Raw genomic sequence first — 22,563 nt, 5'->3', positions numbered from 1 at the left:
AAGTCTCGTGTGTGTGAAGTAAGAATCTGATGTGGCCCTAGAATGCGACAAGTATTGAGACAAGATGTTACAGCTCGCGTATTAGTGGTTCTTGATCTACCATGATCAGCTGTGAATCCCTCTAAAGTATACAAACGATGTAAGAGCATCAATATTGGGAAGTCCTTAGCAAAGCCCTTAAGGGAAATAACGCGGGGACCGAGAAAAAAGAGAGTGAGAAAACTCTTATTTAAGGGCGAGCCCTTGCTCTCTACCGAACAAAAAAAAAAAAGCCCTTAGTTAAGGGAGAGAGAGAAGACACCAATAATGATGGTCTAACGTGTATGGAGAATGGAGACTGCATTCATCACTAATGTTGTAGAAATAGCATCAGTAAACGAAAAAATTCCATGTGACAAATGTTGCATGTTGCATATATACTCTAGTGTCTAGTACAACCATTTTGAGGAACAAGAGGTTTCCTTTTATTAAAAGGTACAATAAACTAAGAACTTACTTAAAGTGATCAATGATCCAAGTACTTAACAGGAACAAGTAGAAGCTCATTTTTCTTGCTCACAGTGAGTCCAGGAGCTTCTTCCATTTCAAGATCTTCAACCATCATGCCTTCTGGTAACTCCCAATCAAAATTATACAACATATTTGCAAGGCCACACTCCACCATTGTTGTTCCCATGTATATTGCTGCACAGATTCTCCGACCACCTCCAAACGGCAACAACTCAAAGTTCTGTCCTTTTGTGTCAATGTTACTACCAACAAACCTTTCTGGTAGAAACAGATCAGGGTCTTTCCAGGTTTCAGGATCACGCCCAATAGCCCAAACGTTCACGTGAAGCAATGTCTTGGGTTGGATCACGTAGCCATTGACCTCAAATTCAGATATTACTTCTTTTGGGACCAGAAGAGGTGCTGGTGGATGTAGTCTCCATGTTTCTTTGATCACCATTTTTAGGTACTTTAGTTGATCTGTGTCATCCAAGCTGATCACTGACCTGCTCCCCATTTGGTTTCTGATTTCAGACTGAACCTTCTTCATCACTCTAGGGTTTCTAGCAAGTTCAGCCATTGCCCATGTCATTGTAATTGAAGAAGTGTCGATTCCAGCTAGAAGAACGTTCTGTAACAAGATCACAAATAACATGTTATTGTAATCCGTATAATCAAGAACCTATGCGTCCTAAAAGAAAGTTCTATTTACAAAAACATATAAACAAACATCTGAGAAACTAATACCATTAAACCTCTATAAACCTCTAAAATATTAAATAACTGTTTTAAAAAGATCTATGTAAACCTAAACAGTACCGTATCAAAATATTTCTCGATTTTATTCAGGAAAATATTAAAAATATATATATCTATTAACTAGTACTATATAGTATAATCAGAATTTTACTATATAGTTTTATTACCATCAATATTGCTTTGATATGATTTCTTGTGAGATTTTCATTTCCAACAACATATTCTTCCCTCTCCAACCTCAAGAGAAGATCCACAAAGTCTTCACTCCCTTTCTCTTTTTCCTCTTTATGCAGATCAAACATTTGCTCATAGAAAGCATCGAGGCCTTTCACGCTTTTCACTCTACTCCCATGTAAACCAGTGAACCGGTCGATGATCCAGCCAACATACGGAATATAGTCCGACGCAGAGAAGCATCCCAACATTACGTATACCTCACGTACTAACTTATATAACTTACTATTGCTAAGTACAGTGTCCTCAAAACTCACACCAAACGCTGCCCTACATAGCACACTAATGGTTAAAGTAAGAAACTTCCGGTTCAAGTTAACCGTAGTTTTCTTAGATGCTGATTCAGCCAGTGAGTTGATCAGTTTCTTGACCTCCTCGTCCTTGATGGGTTGAATAGAGTGAACTCTCTTGGTACTAAAGAGCTCCTGAACAGCGAGCTTCCTTATGTCTTTCCAGTAATCATCAAAAGGAGAGAAGTTAATGTCCAGACAGTTGTAAGAGAGATCTCTTGGCCCTGAGGAGTGAGACATGATCCATGAAGTAACTAATAACTTTATAAGGATTTTAGTCTAAATTCCTGTATAACAATATACTCATTCCGTTTAATATTAAGTGTCGTTGTAGAATTTTTTTTGTTGTAAAATAAGTGTCGTTTTAGTATTTTCAATGCAGAATTTATTAACTTTATTCTCATGTTTATTACTATTAGTTGAAATATGAGTATGTATATGGGTAATGGTGTTTTTATATTGAAAATATACAAAATAAAATGATTTCTTAATCCGTGTGTAGAAATCTAAAACGACAGTAAATATGAAACTGAGGGAGTATATAGGATGTGTTGTGACTTGTGAGAACCGGCTCTAAATAATTAGGGGTCTAAGACCATTAATGTTTAACTTCCCTATGTACAGAACCGGCTCTAAATAAAGATACAAAGACTTTAGGATGTGTTGTGAGATTTTTACAGTACCTGCTAAGCGAGGACGGCCACAACAAGCGAGGTCATGGTCTTTTAGAGCTTGTCTTGCTGTTTCAGAGGAAGAAAGAAAGACCGTTGGGACTTTTCCAAGCTTCAAAAACATCACAGGACCATACTTCTTTGAGAGATTCCATAGAGATTAATGTTGTAAGTCTCCTATCTGGTGTAAGTTTCCGGAAAGCCACGAGGAGAAGGTGGTTTCCTGTGGCTCATCTTCTTTGAGCGTTTGAAAGCGACGAGAACTAGAAAAATGATGTTTAGAGCAACATTATCAGTGGGACTTCTTAATGTGTCCTTAGAATATTTTATTAATATTTTTAAGTTTAGAATCAAAGCTAAGGACTTTCCTAAATTTATAGATTATTGGTGGGACTTGTGTTATATCTTAAACAAAAGGCCAAATACTATATACTTAAGAACTACAAACATTCATGGCCATCTTTTCTCTTAAATGAAATGAACATAACAAACATTCATACACAAAACAGCTTTCATTATCATTAACTAGACTCTCTCGCTCTATTCGATCTTCGATAACAAATCAAAATTACCTTGTAACTCTCGGCTGCAACATAGACCGGCTTGTTCATACTGTGCGCGACTAGCGCCATTTGATAAATTCCCATCATGTTGATAACATCGCCACTTTCTACAACTCCATCTGCTCCCACAAACACCATGTCCACCTCGTCCATGCTATACGCCACAGCTGAATCAAGCAGCAGCTTCACAGGAACGTCGAGCTTCGATAGCTCATTTGATAACAAAACTCCTGTTCCATCCGGCCTTCCCTCTATAATTCATGGAAACGGTCCATTGAGAGAGTCCACTAATACTACAAAATCATAAGAGAAACAGACCTAATGACAACATTACATAGATCACAAACACCAAAATGTATCAGAGACACATAACATCATATACAAACCAAGAAAGAGGCACAAGACATTAACTGGCTATGATTTCATACCTAATAGGAACACAGAGAGCATACAACAACATGTACCTAATAGGAACACAGTAGAACAAACAAGTGTGGATATTTAAAGAGACAGAAAAAGAGAAAGTAATCTGTGCATAGAACTCAGAAGAGCATCTATTTAATCAAACCTAAAATATGTGCTTTCGTCCTGTAGATCCTGCAACTGATACATAAAACAACAACAACAAAAATAAGGCAGAGAAGATAAGAGAAAACAGAGATCAATACAAAGTACGATTGTCCTTTTGTTACCAACCAAAACGAACGTAAGGTACAATAATGGCTTGGTTTAAGTTCAAAGCACAATGAAAATTAGAGCACAAACAAAAATTCCACGAATCCAAGTTCAAATCCACAAACAAAATTACAATTGAGTTCCAACAAAATCAAAGAAGCTACACAGTTTATAACTAAAAAGTAAACACCTTTCACATCTTCTTCTTCTATTCTATTATGATGTAAAAAAAAAGTACCTTACCTTGCAAGAGATTTCACCAAACTTCTCAGCACGTTCAAGGAGACGCGACTTAGCCGAGTTAAAATCCTCGTACTCCAAAGCAGACGTCCTCGCCACGTATCTGATAAACAGATCGCATCCAGCAGTCAAAGAGATCGAAATCAAGGTGAGAAGAATCGTCGAGAGAGAAGCGAAGACGAAGAGAGAGGTGCGGTCTATGGAGAAGCTACGTCGAGGGAGATGCGCCGTCGAGGGAGAAGCATCGTCGGTATGATTATCGGCTTTGTCAAGAGAGATTCGCCGGCTAGAGAAAACCGAAGACGACGAACACAAAGAAAGAGAGATGCGTCGGCCATACGCAGCATGACACGTACCACTTAAGGACGAGAAGAAAAACTTCTTAGTTAAGGACGTCCTTCGGTTAATTACACATTTTTGATTTATTTTTTACCAAATAATGGCTTAGGACAAACCTAAGATGCACCGATAATAGTGCTCTTAGAGCATCTCCATTGAAGGCTCAAAGGGGAGGTTCACACGGTTTTCAAAAAAAAAAATATTAAAATATTACACAGATTTAAACATGTCTCTTGGAGGTTCACTGCAGTGAACCCGCCTCGTCACTGTAGCGCGGGCTCCACGACACGTGGCGGCCCACGATTGGTCCGAATATATATATTTTTTTAATATAAAAGTCAAACGGAAAAAAAAATATTAAAATAATGAAAAAAGAGGGGTTCATAGAGTATCATCGATGGAGATGCTCTTAGGGAGAGAAGTAGAAGCCAAATGTTAGCCATTTGTATTTTTTGAGCTTTCGCTTAGGGTTGGGCGTTCGGGTACCCATTCTGGTTTCGGTTCAGTCCATTCGGGTTTCGGGTTTTCGGGGTCAAAGATTTCAGCCCTATTTGGATATTTTTAAATTTCGGTTCGGGTTCGGTTCGGATCTTTCCGGGTTCGGTTCGGGTTCGGATAACCCATTTAAAATATTTTTAAATTTTCAAAATTCATTATATACTTTAAATTTTCATAATCTATAAGAAAGATAATATATTACATATAAATTTTCATAACATATATGTCAAAATACCTTAATTTAACATATAAATTGGTTTTCTTTGAATATTTGGATAAAGAATCAATAGATATTTACTATTTTGGTGTTTTCAGTATACTTTACCTATTTTAAACATTTACTTTTGACTATTTGCATATATTTTCCGAGTATTTTGGAAAATTTAAAGGTATCTTATATATTTTTAATATTTTTAATATACATTATATATAAAATAATGTATATATTTAAGTATATAAATTTATTTCGGATACATTCGGGTACCCAAAATATTTCGGTTCGGATCGGGTTCGGTTTCGGTTCTTTAAATACCAAAATTTTGAACCCGTTCGGATATTTAATCAATTTCGATTCGGGTTCGGTGCTACTTTTTCGGATCGGGTCCGGTTCGGTTTTTCGGGTTCGGATTTTTTGCCCAGCACTACTTTCGCTAAAGAAATCTCTTGCACTTTATATAAAATTTCTTTTATTTATTTATTTGATCATTTGTTTAGGGAGATAATATAGGGCTAACTGGCTGCTGTAAACTACAGATGGGGTATCAAGTGGAAAAAGAAATCAGGTTTAGTAATCAATAAGCTTGGCATTGACCCGTTGTAGTCAGACTTTTTTAATTTCAGAAATACGAGCTTAGATTCAGAACGAAAGCATGTCAATAAACAAAAATTTGGTAATAGTACCACCATTATGACTAGATCAATGTAATCCACGTTTAACAAAGCAATCGTAATCTTGATGGTTGGAATTGATTTGGGACAAAGCATAAATTATATTTTAGGGTCTAACATGTGATCAAGGAATGAAAATGAATAATGCATTCCTTAATGTTCCTAACAAATTTTACCATTCACAAGGAATAGTCATTCTTTTTCATTCCTTCTCATTCTTTTTATTGTAGAGAATTAAATAACAAATTTGTTCTTCACTAAATTTATTATGGAATAACCGTTTCTCATCATTCCCATAATTTTATTTCCATCTATTATTTTCCTATTTGTTCCTAGTATTCCCGAAATGGTTACCAGTTAAACGTTTAATCTTTATAAAAAAACAGTAATTTAAATTTTTTTACGTGGAAGCATTGTAGCATAATGGTTAAGATTTAAATAATTCTACATCCAGACTATGTAATTTCTTGCAGATTACAGAAAATTTAGGTTTCAAGTATTGTCGGTTGTCGAACCGTTTATCTAATTTTTCTCATAGTTATAATGTCATAATAAATCAGTATTAAAAAATCAACTTTTATACTATCTATTGGATTTGGAAGGTTAGTTGGTTTCAGCCCAAATATATATGGTTTACAAAAACAAGGTGATGATTGGTTCGACTGTGGCTCTAAAACTTTAGATGTAAAAGTAAAGCTGTAGGTAAATTGATTGTAGCTGTAAAGTTGTTACTGTAGATTTTTTTTTTGCAGGGACTTTTTATGTAGTTAAATTTGTTGTAGTTGTAAGTTATATGTTGTAGATATTTTAAAACAAAATATGTAATGTATATACAAGATAGTTAAATTTTATCAATTAAATAATTTATATTAATATTTTTTATAAATTATCAAAGTTTACTGTTATTTAAAATGTGATATGTAAATAATAATTATGTTATTTAAAATATTTAAATAACTTTAAAAACACCCAAAATTAAATTAAATATTTATAGATGCTTTTAATTATTATTTTCTAATTTATTTGATATTATAGATATTTTTTTCTTATTTATAGTTTCTACAGCCTATAAAAGAAAGCTATAGATTTTTTATTTAAAATACATAAGAAAAAAGTTTGCTTTAATTTTTCTGTTGTAACTTTAAAAATAAAGCTAAATCACGATTGGTAAAAAAATATAGAAATTTGATGTAGACTTTAACTACTAAAAATAAAGCTACCACATGATTAGTAAAATTTAGTGATTTAAAAATAAATAAAGCTAAAGCAAGGAGATAAAGCTCAACCAATCACCTACAATGTAATCGACATAGTCATACTCTTAAGATATAAATTATATAATATATCAAATTATTTTTTACTACACACCACTTCATCATCTGTTTCTATTTCTATCTTTGATTTTTCTTCTATGTAGTCTAAAAATGTGTGTCTCCTCTCTTTCATTTATTTCTTCATGCTGTAAATGTAAACAAAGTCTTACATTGAAAGTTTAGACAAATAATGTCTAATATATAAAGAGATATCCAACTCTGATTAGTACGAGACTATTTGGGAATGAGCCCAAAACTAAATCCAAAACAATAATTCATTAAATTTTATATATCTTTACATTTTTCAAACTATAATTCACCAAAAACTATAATTCAATAAAAATTGAAAAATTTGTTTGTCGGATGACATAACACATCAGGTGATGGACATAACACATCAGGTGATGGACCTCACCTGATTGTCTAATTTTAACTAAATCTAGTATTATTGGAAAATGAATTCTCTATATTTTTACTCATAAGACATAACTTTGAACATCACATGTGTATCCATGAGATTTATAAAGGAAGAGTTATTGGAAGATGAATTTGTATAAAGTTTGTGAATTTTAAGAGTTGATAGATTTTTAAAATTTAGTGAATTGTGAAAATGTATTTTTATAGATTTTCAAATTACCAAAAGAGGTTCCATTAAAGAGGCAAACTTGCTTTATAAATATATAAATAGTAATAAAATAATAAAAATAAAATTAATATATTATTTTTTTATAATTTCAAATTGTATGTTTTACATTTGAAATTTTTATAAAATATTTTTTGATTTTTAAATTTTATTGAAAATTTGAAATGCTTTTTCAAACTATTTAAAAAATACTTTCAAAATTTTAATATTTATAAATATAATTACATATCCAAAAATGATAAAAATGTAAATATAAATATATATTCAAAATGTAAAGATATATAAAATTTAATGAATTATAGTTTGGACATATAATTTGGATTTAAGGTGTGGATTTTGAAAATCACATGGATACATATGATATTTTGAAAGTTGAGTCTTATGAGTAAAAATGAATAGAATTCATCAAGAGCACTAGATTTACTTCGAATTATAGAATCAACAGAAAAACAAAACTTTTTTGACAACAAGGGATTTGAATGCATTTTAAAAATTCTTAAACCAATAATAATAGATTCTATTAAGATTTTTAAAATCAAAAACCAATAACCATGGAATATCAAAATTTTCCAAAGTTTATAGGAATTCACTTACCAATAATCACACTGCCCTCCCCCTCCTTCCCATACCTATGTGATAGTAAAGTCTAGAAAACAAAATAATCATTATTGCCAAATTTCTTTAGCACGTTCAACCCAAATAATATGTCTAAAATTATAATTCATCATATTTTATATAATTTTCTTTTAAACATACAATTAAATTTTATTGTTTTATCATTAAATAAAAATATAAAATAAAGAACGTAAATTTTTTTATTGATTTCAAATTTTAGTGTTTTGAATTCTAACTTTTATAAACAAAAATTCCAAATTTTCGATTTTTTTAAATTTAAAATTTTTTATTTTAAATTCAAATTTTGAAACTAGTTTTATTTTAAATTTTAAGTATTTATTTATTTAAAAACCCTAGTAAATTCCATCCATATATTTAATTTACAAAACGAATGATAGAAAATAAAAAATGTAAACTCATCAAATAATAATCTAGAAAAGTTATGATCAAATTTTGTAAGTCAGTGTATATATATTTTCTTAGTCCACATAACTTTTATAATCTACCAACTTTTAAAATTCATAGATTCTACCCAAATTTATCTCTCATTAACCCCTTATTATCTTGGATCTTGATTCGAACCCGTATCTGTTCCGGTTCCGATCTAAAAAATAGAATATCCAAAGCGTCCGAATCTGGATCCGGATAGTAAAAGTTTTGGATCTATTAAAACCAAATCTGAATCTGAATATCTTGATTTTTATGTCTAATTATCCCGATTCACATTCATATTTTACGTATAAATTTTTATTAATAATTATATTTGATATATTTACATTTAAATTAGTTTATAATATTATATTATTTTAAAATATTATATAAATATATTTATAAATTATATATATATATATATTTATAATCATACATAAATATTATTTTATTTATTATTCTAAATTTTAATATTTTTTATTAATTTATTTTTATGAATCTAAATATGGATATCCGTGGATAATATGATATCTAAATGAATATTCAGAATCCGAATATTTGGAAAACATAAATAAGGATTCAGATATTGAATGTAAGGATCCGACGAATCTAGATCTGCAGATCTGGATATCCAAAAAACTCTGGATAATTTGTCCCACCATAATAGAAGACATAGAAAAAAATGAAATCGTATCTATTGTAGAGAATCTGAACACAAAATATCAGTAATAGTGAAAGCGAAATAACTACATGACAAGAAGATGAGAATACCAAAATATCAGAAGATAGCACATCATTTGGACTCTATAGCCTACTGCTGATAAGTACTATTGGCAACGGGACAAAAGTATCCGGACTCATACATGTGGTTCACGTTGGTCGTTATAGATGTGTTGGATTCAGGGGCGGCTCTTGGCATGTGCCAGAGGAGCAAAATCACAGTGTCTCTTTTTGGCAAAACAAAATCTTTATATTTAAGGTCTACACTTTTGTAATAAAAAAGGCTCTCAAAATATTACATCAATGCATATTTTAATGCATTTATCTTATTGAAACATAAACATCTTGTTGAACTTAATATTTATTTTATAAAATTTAAATTAAATATATTTTTCTTTATAATTACACTTACATTAAATCACTAATATTCATTTCTTTATACTATTATCCATATTTCCAACAATATACTTTTTATAATACTATTCTTGTTTCTAAACAACAATACAACTAATCTTGTGTCCAAAAAATATAAAATATTAGATCACATTTTCTAATAATTTCTAACAATTTTCTTTCAAATTATTAAGATAAAATTAAAAAAAACTAAAAAATTTCAATAATTTAGAAAACAACGATAATAAATAGAACTTATTTGTACATGTTTAAATACTACAAAACATTTCAATCAATAATAAATCAACTATATTAACGCATTATTTTATATATATTTCCAAAATAATGGTTATAATATTTATTTAAGTAATATAATAATTCAATAATAGCCATTACCTACATATATATATATATATATATATATATATATATATATAAACCTTATGCATTGTACAATAAATATAATAACAAAAATAATTATGAAAAATGTTCAAAATATATGTTATCTAAAGAAAAATGCTTAACACTAACTGATGATTTTTATTTTTGCTTGATAATATTTTTAAAATTATAAAATTGAAAACATACAAATGTAATACAAAAGGATTAGTATAATCAATCTTGCTTGTTATACACGCTACCTTAGTTCTACTAGGATAAGGATTGCCAATTATGTATATATACTCTGCTTTGCTAATTAATGAAGAGCGTAAACATATAGTTTTACATTAGCATTCCCCTACCGACAAGACGAGACCCAAAAAACTTCCAATCATACACGTACGTACGTGTGTTTTGTAAGAACGGCGATATGCCTAAAAGAAAGAGAGACGACGTTATCATTAGTCCGAGCTGGGAAGTATATATACCCCAAGATGTGGTGCAAGAGATTCTCATAAGACTTGCCGTGAAATCATTATTGAGATTCAAAGCTGTTTCGAAAACATGGAGAACCGAAATCGAATCCCGTACTTTCCATGACAGACATCTGAGGCATCAGCAAAAATCTCGAAACCTGAGTGTCTTAGTATTCGACGATGACAATCCCGCTTCCGCCACATTTAGAACACTGAGTGTGGGAGCAACATCACTTTCCTTAGAGAACCATAGTACTTACCATCTCCAACTCCATCCTTCGACGTTCAAATTTTCATGTGTAACTAGTACTGGTATTCAAATTACGGAGAGTTGTGATGGTCTCGTTTGCCTATACTCAACTTTCTTGACGTATGTGATCAATCCGGCTACAAGATGGTACCGTAAAGTCCCCGAGTCGAGATGTCAAGCACGTGTTAAAGCCCTTTTGGAGCGTGATTTTATAGCCATTAAGGCGCGCCAAGTGCCGCAGATCAAGTCGTTCCCTGAACTAGGATTCGGTAAAGACAATATCACAGGGGTATACAAGTTGGTTTGGTTGTGTAGCTCTACCTACTTAAACGGGGACGACCAAAATAACAACACATGCGAGGTTTTCTCTTTCGACAGCAACAACAATACTTGGTACGATGTGGTTGTTTCTTGCCCTGATCCCGTAATACACCATATGCCCCCAGTGCACGCACATGGATCCCTCCATTGGCTCATCGACTCCCTCCTAGAAACACAAATGTTATCTTTCGATCTTCACACCGAAACTTTTACGGTAGGGACAAAATTACCTGTTGCCTACTCAACAATTCACCACATCACCATGTTCACCTTGAATAACCGCCTATGCTTGTCGGAGTATGAGGGAGAGATACAAACCATATGGTCGTTCAATCAAGACAACATGACTTGGGACAATACCTACTCCATAAATCTCGGTTCAACTTTCTCTTGCATGGAATTTGAATATCTTTGCGCAGTCCCACCGATCACACTCCTTTCTGACGACAGGTTTTTGCTTTATGATTTCAGCTACTGCGAGGAGAAGCTAGTGCTATATAATTATCGGTTAAATTCATTTAGTAAGTTTTTCAAGGTTCCATTTAGTTCGCCCGGTATTTCTTATTACCAAAGCTTGGTTACTCTTTAATTTGATTGCATTCCTTTTTTATATATACTAGGCTTGAACACCCGCATAGGATAAATTATTGTATGTTAGGTTTACTTTACTATACATATGACAATATATTTTGAAGCGATAAACCTATGTTCAAGAAAGCAGGCAGTGATAAGATGAGGTTTATTCAGTATACAATATTTGACGTCTATTAGGTTTAGAAGATAATCACCACAATTTCTATAACTTACCTTGTTCTTGTTTGGTCAATTTTGTATTAAAAAAAAAATTCAAGAAGAGTATATATCATCTACCACTGAACACTCAGATCAGATCATCTTTTGATCCCGTTGCTTGGTAACACTATACCGGGGAAACGTACAAGAGTTTAGGAAACATGACCTAAGCTTTGAATGCTTTCGACAAAAAAAAAAATTGAATTCTTGGATCCATAAAAACCTAAAGTTCATTGTTCTTTCTGATTTTGGACTAGTAAAGTTCAAAATCTAATTTTAGTTGTGAGAATCAAAAGTTGAAAACAAAAACAAAAAGTCGTGAGAATCATACCTAAAAAAACATAGACGTTATGTGGCGATATGTGAAAGACAAAATATATATATCCTTAACAATATCTATGAACACATTCGCATTATAAACCTGCTCTTAAAAGCTAAAACCTGGAGATAGTTTAGTACAAAGAGAAGTCAAAGCATTTATAAATTCATGTATCTTAAAGAACCTGGAGAGCCTGGGAGCGTGGTTGACCAAACAAATACAAGGTTAACGCATAGAGAAAGTTGATGTTTCCATCGTGTCAGGGCTCTATTAAACTTGTGCATTATTCCATAATGTAGCGTAAATTGCAAATAGATATCATGCATGAAAAAAAAAAACTCAAAAAGCTATATCTAAGTCCAAGGTGAATAACGAGTTGCCCCAGATTCTGCAATACAATCTGAATTTTTTGGATCAGTCTTCATTGTCAGCTCTGCATCGCAATGGGTGCACCTGAAGTAGAATCTAAAGATTTGAATCCCAAGATATGTCTGCACGTCGAAAGAAAACCAGAAACTATTTAATTAGTAAAAAGAGTTCAAATCGTTTTCAAGATAAGTTTCAAATCATGAACTTCTTTCACCATCAAGATGACATTCATAAGCATATGCATGATCGGTGATGTAGCGGAAGCTTCTAGGGATAGAACTAGATCCGTTTATTCCAAGAATACACGAATCTAGGGTTTGTGAATACTCTTCACAGTGCTTAATTAAAAGCTCTTAGGGGGTTGTGAATACTCTTCACAGTGGTTTATAAAAACCTCTTTAGGGTTTGAGAATACTCTTCTCAGTGGTTTATCAAAACCTCTTCTGGAAAACTCCTTTTATTAAATCATCATAAACTGCATACAACTTTAGGCTTGGATGCCTATTTATAATAAATCACTAAAATTAGAAAACCCTAGTATAATTTAAAATAGGAAAACCATTAAAACCCTAACATAATTATTCTATTAATAAATAATAATATTTGGAATATATCCAAATATTCTCTGCATCATTTTCTCCGGGTTGGAGAAGATTCGTCCTCGAATCTTGATCAAACGAAGTTAACGAACGCAGCCCTGATAGGATAGATGCTCATACTCACCATGACATCCAGAATCGTCTTCGATTGAGAAATCAAAAGAACCAGGCTCTGATACCAACTGATGTAGCGGAAGCTTCTAGGGATAGAACTAGATCCGTTTATTCCAAGAATACACGAATCTAGGGTTTGTGAATACTCTTCACAGTGCTTAATTAAAAGCTCTTAGGGGGTTGTGAATACTCTTCACAGTGGTTTATAAAAACCTCTTTAGGGTTTGAGAATACTCTTCTCAGTGGTTTATCAAAACCTCTTCTGGAAAACTCCTTTTATTAAATCATCATAAACTGCATACAACTTTAGGCTTGGATGCCTATTTATAATAAATCACTAAAATTAGAAAACCCTAGTATAATTTAAAATAGGAAAACCATTAAAACCCTAACATAATTATTCTATTAATAAATAATAATATTTGGAATATATCCAAATATTCTCTGCATCAATCGGCATTATACACTAAGATAAAGCAAGAAAGCAATCAAATTAAAAGTAAAGTGTACTCAGATACCTCGCCGATGACGTCTTCTTTACGCGAATTGAATCTGGTTCCCTTGTAGATATAGTTTCCGCATCTATTGCATTGAACACTCATGGGAAGCATCATACGAACGTTTCGGTCTCCCATGTCAGTCTATTTCTCTTAGGGCATCATTATTAGAGGGACTAGACTTTGTCCCTTAGCTAAGGATTTTTTGTTTTTTTGTTTTTTTTTGTTCAGTAAAAAATAAGGATCAGCCTTTAAATAAGGGCTTTTCTCTTTTTTTTCCTCCTCAATTCCCACATTTTCCCTCATAAGGGCTTTGCTAAGGAACATCAATAAAGATGGTCTTAGCGTCTTCTTCTAAACAAATTCGCAGGTAAAAAGAAAAGAGGGAGAAGACAATTCTTGTTCTTTTTTGTGACAGATAAATTACCCTAAACCCTAAACCATAAACATAAAATCAGTTTCGTATTTGTCACAAAAAAGGAAACTACATAATGGAAAGAATATAGGAAAAAGGATATTATGCATTCTTAACAAAGGAAAAGGGAAAACAACTTGAAAATATAATAGAAATTTGACTTAATTCTAAGCTAGTGCTCTGCATTATATAAAAAAATTTCAACGGATTTAAATTAGTATGTTCAATTTACTTATTTATGATTTTTATTTTTTCTTGATAATATTTTAAAAATTATAAATTTAAAAACATACATATATGTAATACAATAAGGATTAGTATAATCAATCTTGCTTGTTATACACGCTAGCTTAGTTCTACTAGGATAAAGATTGCCAATTATGTATATATACTCTTCTTTGCTAATCAATGAAGAACGTAAACATATAGTTTTACATTAGCATTCCCCTACCGACAAGACGAAACCCAAAAAACTTCCAATCATACGTACGTACGTGTGTTTTGTAAGAACGGCGATATGCCAAAAAGAAAGAGAGACGACGTTATCATTAGTCCGAGCTGGAAAGTATATATACCCCAAGATGTGGTGCAAGAGATTCTCATAAGACTTGCTGTGAAATCGTTATTGAGATTCAAAGCTGTTTCGAAAACATGGAGAAGCCAAATCGAATCTCGTACTTTCCATGACAGACATCTGAGACATCAGCACAAATCTCGAAACCTGAGTGTCTTAGTATTCAACGATGACAATGACGCTTCCGCGCGCCACACTTAGAACACTCAGTGTGGGAGCAACATCACTTTTCTTGGAGAACCATAGTACTTACCATCTCCAACTCCATCCTTCGCCGTTCAAATTTCCACGTGTAACTAGTTTTGGTATTCGAATTACTTCGGGGAGTTGTGATGGTCTCGCTTGCTTATACTCAACCTTCTTGACGTATGTGATCAATCCCGCTACAAGATGGTACCGTAAAGTCCCCGAGTCGAGATGTCAAGCACGTGTTAAAGCCCTTTTGGAGCGTGACTTTGTAGCCATTAAGGCGCGCCAAGTGCCGCAGATCAAGTTGTTCCCTTCACTAGGATTCGGTAAAGACAATATCACAGGGGTATACAAGTTGGTTTGGTTGTGTAGCTCTACCTACTTAAACGGGGACAACCAAAATAACAATACATGTGAGGTTTTCTCTTTCGACAGCAACAACAACACTTGGAACGAAGTGGTTGTTTCTTGCCCTGATCCAGTAATACACAATATGTCCCCAGTGCACGCACATGGATCCCTCCATTGGCTCATCGACTCCCTCCTAGAAACACAACTCTTATCTTTCGATCTTCACACCGAAACTTTTACGGTAGTGACAAACTTACCTGTTGCCTACTCAACAATTCACCACATCACCATGTTCACCTTGAATAACCGCCTATGCTTGTCGGAATATGAGGGAGAGATACAAACCATATGGTCGTTCAATCAAGACAACATGACTTGGGACAATACCTACTCCATAAATCTCCGTTCAACTTTCTCTTGCATGGAATTTGAATATCTTTGCGCAGTCCCACCGATCACACCCCTTTCTGACGACAGGTTTTTGCTTTATGATTTCAGCCACTGCGAGGAGAAGCTAGTGCTATATAATTATCGGTTAAATTCATTTAGTAAGTTTTTCAAGGTTCCATTTAGTTCGCCCGGTATTTCTTATTACCAAAGCTTGGTTACTCTTTAATTTGATTGCATTCCTTTTTTATATATACTAGGCTTGAACACCCGCATAGGATAAAATATTGTATGTTAGGTTTACTTTACTATACATATTACAATATATTTTGAAGCGATAAACCTATGTTCAAGAAAGCAGGCAGTGATAAGATGAGGTTTATTCAATATACAATATTTGACGTCTATTAGGTTTAGAAGATAATCACCACAATTTTATAAGTAAGTTCTCTATAACTTACCTTGTTCTTGTTTGGTCAATTTTGTATTATAAAAAATTCAAGAAGAGTATATATCATCTACCACTGAACACTCAGATCAGATCATCTTTTGATCCCGTTGCTTGGTAACACTATACCGGGGAAACGTACAAGAGTTTAGGAAACATGACCTAAGCTTTGAATTCTTTGGACAAAAAAAAATTGAATTCTTGGATCCATAAAACCTAAAGTTCATTGTTCTTTCTGATTTTGGACTAGTAAAGTTCAAAATCTAATTTTAGCTTGTGAGAATCAAAAGTTGAAAACAAAAACAAAAAGTCGTGAGAATCATACCTAAAAAAACATAGACGTTATGTGGCGATATGTGAAAGACAAAATATATATATCCTTAACAATATCTATGAACACACTCACATTATAAACCTGCTCTTAAAAGCTAAAACCTGGAGATAGTTTAGTACAAAGAGAAGTCAAAGCATTTATAAATTCATGTATCTTAAAGAACCTGGAGAGCCTGGGAGCGTGGTTGACCAAACAAATACAAGGTTAACGCATAGAGAAAGTTGATGTTTCCATCGTGTCAGGGCTCTATTAAACTTGTGCATTATTCCATAATGTAGCGTAAATTGCAAATAGATATCATGCATGACAAAAAAAAAAACTCAAAAAGCTATATCTAAGTCCAGGGTGAATAACGAGTTGCCCCAGATTCTGCAATACAATCTGAATTTTTTGGATCAGTCTTCATTGTCAGCTCTGCATCGCAGTGGGTGCACCTGAAGTAGAATCTAAAGATTTGAATCCCGAGATATGTCTGCACGTCGAAAGAAAAACAGAAACTATTTAATTAGTAAAAAGAGTTCAAATCGTTTTCAAGATAAGTTTCAAATCATGAACTTCTTTCACCATCAAGATGACATTCATAAGCATATGCATGATCGGCATTATACACTAAGATAAAGCAAGAAAGCAATCAAATTAAAAGTAAAGTGTATTCAGATACCTCGCCGATGACGTCTTCTTTACGCGAATTGAATCTGGTTCCCTTGTAGATATAGTTTCCGCATCTATTGCATTGGACACTCATGGGAAGCATCATACGAACGTTTCGGTCTCCCATGTCGTCTCTTTCTCTTAGCGTCTTCTTCTAAACAAATTCGCAGGTAAAAAGAAAAGAGAGAGAAGACAATTCTTGTTCTTTTTGTGACAGATAAATGACCTTAAACCCTAAACCATAAACATAAAGATCAATTTCGTATCTGTCACAAAAAAAGGAAACTACATAATGGAAAGAATTTAGGAAAAAAGGATATTATGCATTCTTAACAAAGGAAAAGGGAAAACAACAGCCTTTTTCAAAAAAAAAAAAGGGAAAACAACTTGAAAATATAATAGGAAATTGTCTTAATTCTAAGCTAGTGCTCTGCATTATATAAAAAAAAATTTCAACGGATTTAAATTAGTATGTTCAATTTACTTATTTATGATTTTTATTTTTTCTTGATAATATTTTAAAATTTATAAAATTGAAAACATACATATATGTAATACAATAAGGATTAGTATAATCAATCTTGCTTGTTATACACGCTAGCTTAGTTCTACTAGGATAAAGATTGCCAATTATGTATATATACTCTTCTTTGCTAATCAATGAAGAACGTAAACATATAGTTTTACATTAGCATTCCCCTACCGACAAGACGAAACCCAAAAAACTTCCAATCATACGTACGTACGTGTGTTTTGTAAGAACGGCGATATGCCTAAAAGAAAGAGAGACGACGTTATCATTAGTCCGAGCTGGAAAGTATATATACCCCAAGATGTGGTGCAAGAGATTCTCATAAGACTTGCTGTGAAATCGTTATTGAGATTGAAAGCTGTTTCGAAAACATGGAGAAGCCAAATCGAATCTCGTACTTTCCATGACAGACATCTCAGACATCAGCACAAATCTCGAAACCTGAGTGTCTTAGTATTCAACGATGACGATGACGCTTCCGCCACACTTAGAACACTCAGTGTGGGAGCAACATCACTTTCCTTGGAGAACCATAGTACTTACCATCTCCAACTCCATCCTTCGCCGTTCAAATTTCCACGTGTAACTAGTTTTGGTATTCGAATTACTTCGGGGAGTTGTGATGGTCTCGCTTGCTTATACTCAACCTTCTTGACGTATGTGATCAATCCCGCTACAAGATGGTACCGTAAAGTCCCCGAGTCGAGATGTCAAGCACGTATTAAAGCCCTTTTCGAGCGTACTTTGATAGCCAGTAAGGAGGGTCAAGTGCCGCAGATCAAGTCATTCCCTGCACTAGGATTCGGTAAAGACAATGTGACAGGGGTATACAAGTTGGTTTGGTTGTGTAGCTCTACCTACTTAAATGGGGACAACCAAAATAACAATACATGTGAGGTTTTCTCTTTTGACAGCAACAACAACACTTGGAACGATGTGGTCGTTTCATGCCCTGATCCAGTAGTACACAATATGCCCCCAGTGCACGCACATGGATCCCTCCATTGGCTCATCGACTCCCTCCTAGAAAAACAACTCTTATCATTCGATCTTCACACCGAAACTTTTACGGTAGTGACAAAATTACCTGTCGCCTACTCAACAATTCACCACATCACCATGTGCACCTTGAATAACCGCCTATGCTTGTCGGAGTATAAGGGAGAGATACAAACCGTATGGTCGTTCAATCAAGACAACATGACTTGGGACAATACCTACTCCATAAATCTCCGTTCAACTCTCACTTGCATGGAATATGAATATCATTACGCAGTCCCACCGATCACACCCCTTTCTGACGACAGGTTATTGCTTTATGATTTCAGCGACGGCGAGGAGAAGCTAGTGCTATATAATTATCGGTTAAATTCGTTTAGTAAGTTTCTCAAGGCTCCGTTTAGTTCGCCCGGTATTTCTTATTACCAAAGCTTGGTCACCCTTTAATTTGATTGCATTCTTTTTATATATAACTGGTAACCAAGGAATACAAGAAATAATGCATTTTTTACTATTTCTAATTATTTTTATCATTTATAAAACAAATTTGTTCCTTATGAAAATTGATAAGAAATAATCTTCATCTTCGTTCCTTTAATTTTATTTTTCTGTATTTTTTTTAATTTATTTCTAATATTTCTCTAATGGTCACCGGTTAAACCCCGCACTGGATAAGATATTGTATATTAATTTTATTTATTATACATATTACAATATGTTTAGTATACTTGACTTCAAATATTTTGAAGCATAGACCAATGTTCAAGAAAGCCGGCAGTGATAAGATGAGGTTAATTTAATATACAACTAGATTTTGACCCGCGCTTTCAAAGCGCGGGTTTATGTTTGGTGAAAATTTTTATATAATCACATTTATATAATTCGTCTTGTATATGCATTTATATAACCCGTCTCATATATGTGTTTTATATCCGGGTTTATGTTCGGTTAAAACTACATTGTACATGTATTTTTAGGTTTTTAATTTTGAATTAGATATTTTAAATATAAATCAATATAACAGTTTTATAGTTTTGATCGGTGTTTTGAAACCCGACTCGGACCTGCAGTTGAACGAATTACCGGTTTGTAACCCGGTATTTTTAATATTGTGATTTTTTCTAATGATAAGACAAATTCGGTGATCATAAGTTGGAAATTTGTGTAAAATATATTTATATTTTTCAAAATCGTTCTAAATGATAATGATTGTTTTCAAAATTAATAATTTTAGAATTAGAAAACCGGTGGTTAATAACAATATCAAACATGGAAATAATCGATGCAGTATCAAACAAAGAAATAATCGCAGGCCGAAATTAAATTAAGAAACCGGTGATTAATGACAAACCAAAAAATAATTAAGAAGAAACTGGCGCAGAATATCCAGAATACCCTTAATGAATACAAATGAAAGGTTATTCAATAGGGGTAAAAAGAGTAAAAATCCAAAACATGCTTATACTTTAATAGTATAGATAATTGTCTATAAGGTATAGAAGATAATCACCACAGTTTTATGAGTAAGTTCTCTATACCTTGCCTTGTTTTTGTTTGGTCAAATTCATATATAAAAATATCCAAAGTTTAGATCATCTACTTGACCCACTCAGTATTTAGATCATCTTTTATCCCCTTGCTTGGTGACACTACCGGGGAAACGTACAAGAGTTTAGGAAACGTGACCTAAACTTTGAATTCTTTCGACTAACAAAAAACTTTGAATTCTTGGATCCGTAAAACCTAAAGTTCATTATTGTTCTTACTAGTTCAAAATCCAATTTTAACTCGTGAGAATCAAAAGTTCAAAACAAAAAAAAAACAAATATTTGTGAGAATCATACCTAAAAACATAGACATAATGTGGCTATGCGTGTAAGACAAAATATATATATCCTTAACAAAATATATGAACACATCCGCTCTTTTTTTTTAAATGAATACATAAATCAAAATAATCTCTCTTTTTTATTTACAATCTTTTGTGCTAAATAAATCAAATCATATTTACATATTATCTATGGTATATTGTTAAATTTAAATGATATTAACATGCATATATAATACACTTTTAATATAGTTATCCATTAAAAACAATTTCGTACTCATATGCTTGTATGATAATTTGTAATTTTTATTTAAAAAAATTAAACAGCTGAAAACATAAATTCCAATGTGTAATTTTAATAAATATTTGAATAATTTAAAATCATATTTAAATTTCAATGGAAAATGCAAAATTAAAATATTAAGTTATCAATACTTCTTCAATGCAAATTTTAGAACTAAAATATTTATTTTACATGGTATATAATTTATTTTTAAACAGTATTAAAATATATACTTTTAATATGAATTTCTATTAAATGAGAATTTCTATTCATATAATTTTATAATCATTTGTATTTTTATAACAAAAAAATTACACCATTGATCACATTTTCTAAATGTGAGACTTTAAAAAGTTATAGTAATTTAAAGTCATTTGAAAAAAATCTAAATGTAACATATACGAAAATTCTAAATTTTGATTATATAATATTTATGATTGCTTATTTTTTTAATAATATAAAATTAAACAAAAATAATAAAGGATATAAATTTTAACAGAATTTTATTATTTAAACCATTAATTGGTTAGGTAATTTTGTAGTTTTTATTTAAGGAAAGAATAAAATTATTTTTGTACATTGATAATTAATTTATAGTTAATTTTATAAAAAATATAATATATTTTTAGATATACTAACTTAATTCTCTAATGATTCTAAGAATCATTCTAGTTATAACACGCATCATAGATAAAAAAATTATAATATTTCTCTTTTAATATATAGATGATATTTTCAACAGATTTAAATTAATATATTCAATTTTCTTATTGATGACTTTTATTTTTGCTTGATAATATTTTTCAAATTATAAATTTGAAAAAATATATATGTAATACAATAATATGTATATGATATAATAATATTTCTTGCTATAAATAAATAATACATATTTTAATAAATATATATATATATAGTTAATTTTTAAATAAAATATCTATTATAACATTTATTTTTAAGTAATATATACTATAAAACAACAACATATATGTTACTATATTTTGCATATATTTTATAAAAGTTAACCAATTTAGATAAAAATATTTTTATAATGTGTAAACATTTTATTAATATTCTAGTTTATTCTATTTTGCTAATCTGCTGTTTATCAATATTTTAAATTTCTAAATAGCATATATGTGTAACACAAGGTTATTATTTGAATATAGTAAAATAGAGTACTCATTTATCATTTTTGAATCCTTTTCAAAAAAAAAAATTAATTTGAATAAGAAAGAATAATCAATACTATTAAAACATGAGCAATATTTATCGACTATGTTTTGGACTATAAAAAAGGTTATAACAGTCCAACTAAAATAGATACATTAATTATTATCACATAATATTTTTTAATCTAATAAGTATCTATTAACAATGAGATATTATTCGATATGCAACCTATTCCTACATACGTGCAAAAGAAAATCGATTTGATTAAAAATTTATATAAGAAACGTTTTATGTTTTAAAAACATTTGAAAAAAATACTTAACTTTGTTTTTTTTGTTTTTATTATCATTCCACATGCATAATATATTAAAAACAAGTTTTTTCAACAATTTTAAACAAGTTAAGAGTTATGATATAAAATAAAAACATATCAAGACTTAAAATATATGTGTATTTAAATGTATAATGTGAATACTAAAGATAAAATTTATTAAAAATAAACCAAAAGTAATATATAAATTG

General features: G+C 31.6%; 7 protein-coding genes across 9 annotated transcripts; 3 read left to right on the top strand and 4 right to left on the bottom strand.

Moving 5' to 3' along the window:
* Positions 1-373: 373 nt before the first annotated feature.
* Positions 374-4,289, bottom strand: LOC108841945 (cytochrome P450 71B26-like). 2 transcript variants are annotated; one of them, XM_057003966.1, is made up of 5 exons: positions 3,925-4,289; positions 3,016-3,299; positions 2,456-2,706; positions 1,416-1,996; positions 374-1,120 (listed from the first exon to the last, which is right to left on the bottom strand). In XM_057003966.1, exons 3-5 carry the CDS (start codon positions 2,565-2,567, stop codon positions 506-508), a joined length of 1,308 nt encoding a protein of 435 aa, XP_056859946.1. In that variant the 5' UTR covers positions 2,568-2,706; positions 3,016-3,299; positions 3,925-4,289; the 3' UTR covers positions 374-505. The 2 variants fall into 2 exon arrangements, with proteins under 2 accessions (XP_056859946.1, XP_056859947.1); XM_057003967.1 differs by having other exon boundaries at positions 3,016-3,257.
* On the bottom strand, positions 2,621-5,842 carry LOC130508485 (uncharacterized). The gene is made up of 6 exons (XM_057004022.1): positions 5,823-5,842; positions 3,920-4,207; positions 3,418-3,470; positions 3,016-3,257; positions 2,892-2,910; positions 2,621-2,706 (listed from the first exon to the last, which is right to left on the bottom strand). Exons 1-6 carry the CDS (start codon positions 5,840-5,842, stop codon positions 2,621-2,623), a joined length of 708 nt encoding a protein of 235 aa, XP_056860002.1.
* Positions 5,843-10,570: 4,728 nt separating this feature from the next.
* Positions 10,571-11,776, top strand: LOC108832198 (F-box/LRR-repeat/kelch-repeat protein At1g09650-like). The gene has a single exon (XM_018605695.1). It carries the CDS (start codon positions 10,571-10,573, stop codon positions 11,774-11,776), a length of 1,206 nt encoding a protein of 401 aa, XP_018461197.1.
* Positions 11,777-12,496: 720 nt separating this feature from the next.
* LOC108832186 (uncharacterized) lies at positions 12,497-14,015 on the bottom strand. 2 transcript variants are annotated; one of them, XM_018605685.2, is made up of 2 exons: positions 13,899-14,015; positions 12,497-12,789 (listed from the first exon to the last, which is right to left on the bottom strand). In XM_018605685.2, exons 1-2 carry the CDS (start codon positions 14,013-14,015, stop codon positions 12,652-12,654), a joined length of 255 nt encoding a protein of 84 aa, XP_018461187.1. In that variant the 3' UTR covers positions 12,497-12,651. The 2 variants fall into 2 exon arrangements, 1 of the variants encoding a protein (XP_018461187.1); XR_008942526.1 differs by lacking the exon at positions 13,899-14,015 and adding an exon at positions 12,882-13,709 and having other exon boundaries at positions 12,673-12,789.
* Positions 14,016-15,041: 1,026 nt separating this feature from the next.
* Positions 15,042-16,022, top strand: LOC108832177 (F-box/LRR-repeat/kelch-repeat protein At1g09650-like). Its single transcript, XM_018605677.2, has one exon. The coding sequence runs from the start codon at positions 15,042-15,044 to the stop codon at positions 16,020-16,022; it is 981 nt and encodes a 326-aa protein (XP_018461179.2).
* A 766-nt stretch (positions 16,023-16,788) lies between these two features.
* On the bottom strand, positions 16,789-17,483 carry LOC108832168 (uncharacterized). The gene is made up of 2 exons (XM_018605669.2): positions 17,237-17,483; positions 16,789-17,047 (listed from the first exon to the last, which is right to left on the bottom strand). The coding sequence occupies exons 1-2, from the start codon at positions 17,351-17,353 to the stop codon at positions 16,910-16,912; spliced, it is 255 nt and encodes an 84-aa protein (XP_018461171.1). The 5' UTR covers positions 17,354-17,483; the 3' UTR covers positions 16,789-16,909.
* A 512-nt stretch (positions 17,484-17,995) lies between these two features.
* Positions 17,996-19,204, top strand: LOC108832160 (F-box protein At1g11270-like). The gene has a single exon (XM_018605658.1). The coding sequence runs from the start codon at positions 17,996-17,998 to the stop codon at positions 19,202-19,204; it is 1,209 nt and encodes a 402-aa protein (XP_018461160.1).
* The last annotated feature ends 3,359 nt before the right edge of the window (positions 19,205-22,563 follow it).

This window comes from Raphanus sativus, chromosome 2, assembly GCF_000801105.2.
Source record: "Raphanus sativus cultivar WK10039 chromosome 2, ASM80110v3, whole genome shotgun sequence".
Lineage (NCBI taxonomy): Eukaryota > Viridiplantae > Streptophyta > Magnoliopsida > Brassicales > Brassicaceae > Raphanus > Raphanus sativus.
This window is presented reverse-complemented; position numbering and strand designations above follow the sequence as displayed.

Coding starts and splice junctions, on each gene's coding strand:
- LOC108841945 (XM_057003966.1), bottom strand. CDS start 2,567: ATGTTTTTGAAGCTTGGAAAAGTCCCAACGGTCTTTCTTTCTTCCTCT. Junction 1,997..2,455: donor TGGCCGTCCTCGCTTAGCAG/GTACTGTAAAAA, acceptor CTCACTCCTCAG/GGCCAAGAGATCTCTCTTAC. Junction 1,121..1,415: donor ATATCAAAGCAATATTGATG/GTAATAAAACTA, acceptor ATCTTGTTACAG/AACGTTCTTCTAGCTGGAAT.
- LOC130508485 (XM_057004022.1), bottom strand. CDS start 5,842: ATGACTATTCCTTGTGAATG. Junction 3,471..3,919: donor GAAATCTCTTGCAAGGTAAG/GTACTTTTTTTT, acceptor TGTTCCTATTAG/GTACATGTTGTTGTATGCTC. Junction 3,258..3,417: donor TAGGTATGAAATCATAGCCA/GTTAATGTCTTG, acceptor CATGAATTATAG/AGGGAAGGCCGGATGGAACA.
- LOC108832198 (XM_018605695.1), top strand. CDS start 10,571: ATGCCTAAAAGAAAGAGAGACGACGTTATCATTAGTCCGAGCTGGGAA.
- LOC108832186 (XM_018605685.2), bottom strand. CDS start 14,015: ATGGGAGACCGAAACGTTCGTATGATGCTTCCCATGAGTGTTCAATGC. Junction 12,790..13,898: donor AAGAAGACGTCATCGGCGAG/GTATCTGAGTAC, acceptor TTCGACGTGCAG/ACATATCTTGGGATTCAAAT.
- LOC108832177 (XM_018605677.2), top strand. CDS start 15,042: ATGACGCTTCCGCGCGCCACACTTAGAACACTCAGTGTGGGAGCAACA.
- LOC108832168 (XM_018605669.2), bottom strand. CDS start 17,353: ATGGGAGACCGAAACGTTCGTATGATGCTTCCCATGAGTGTCCAATGC. Junction 17,048..17,236: donor AAGAAGACGTCATCGGCGAG/GTATCTGAATAC, acceptor TTCGACGTGCAG/ACATATCTCGGGATTCAAAT.
- LOC108832160 (XM_018605658.1), top strand. CDS start 17,996: ATGCCTAAAAGAAAGAGAGACGACGTTATCATTAGTCCGAGCTGGAAA.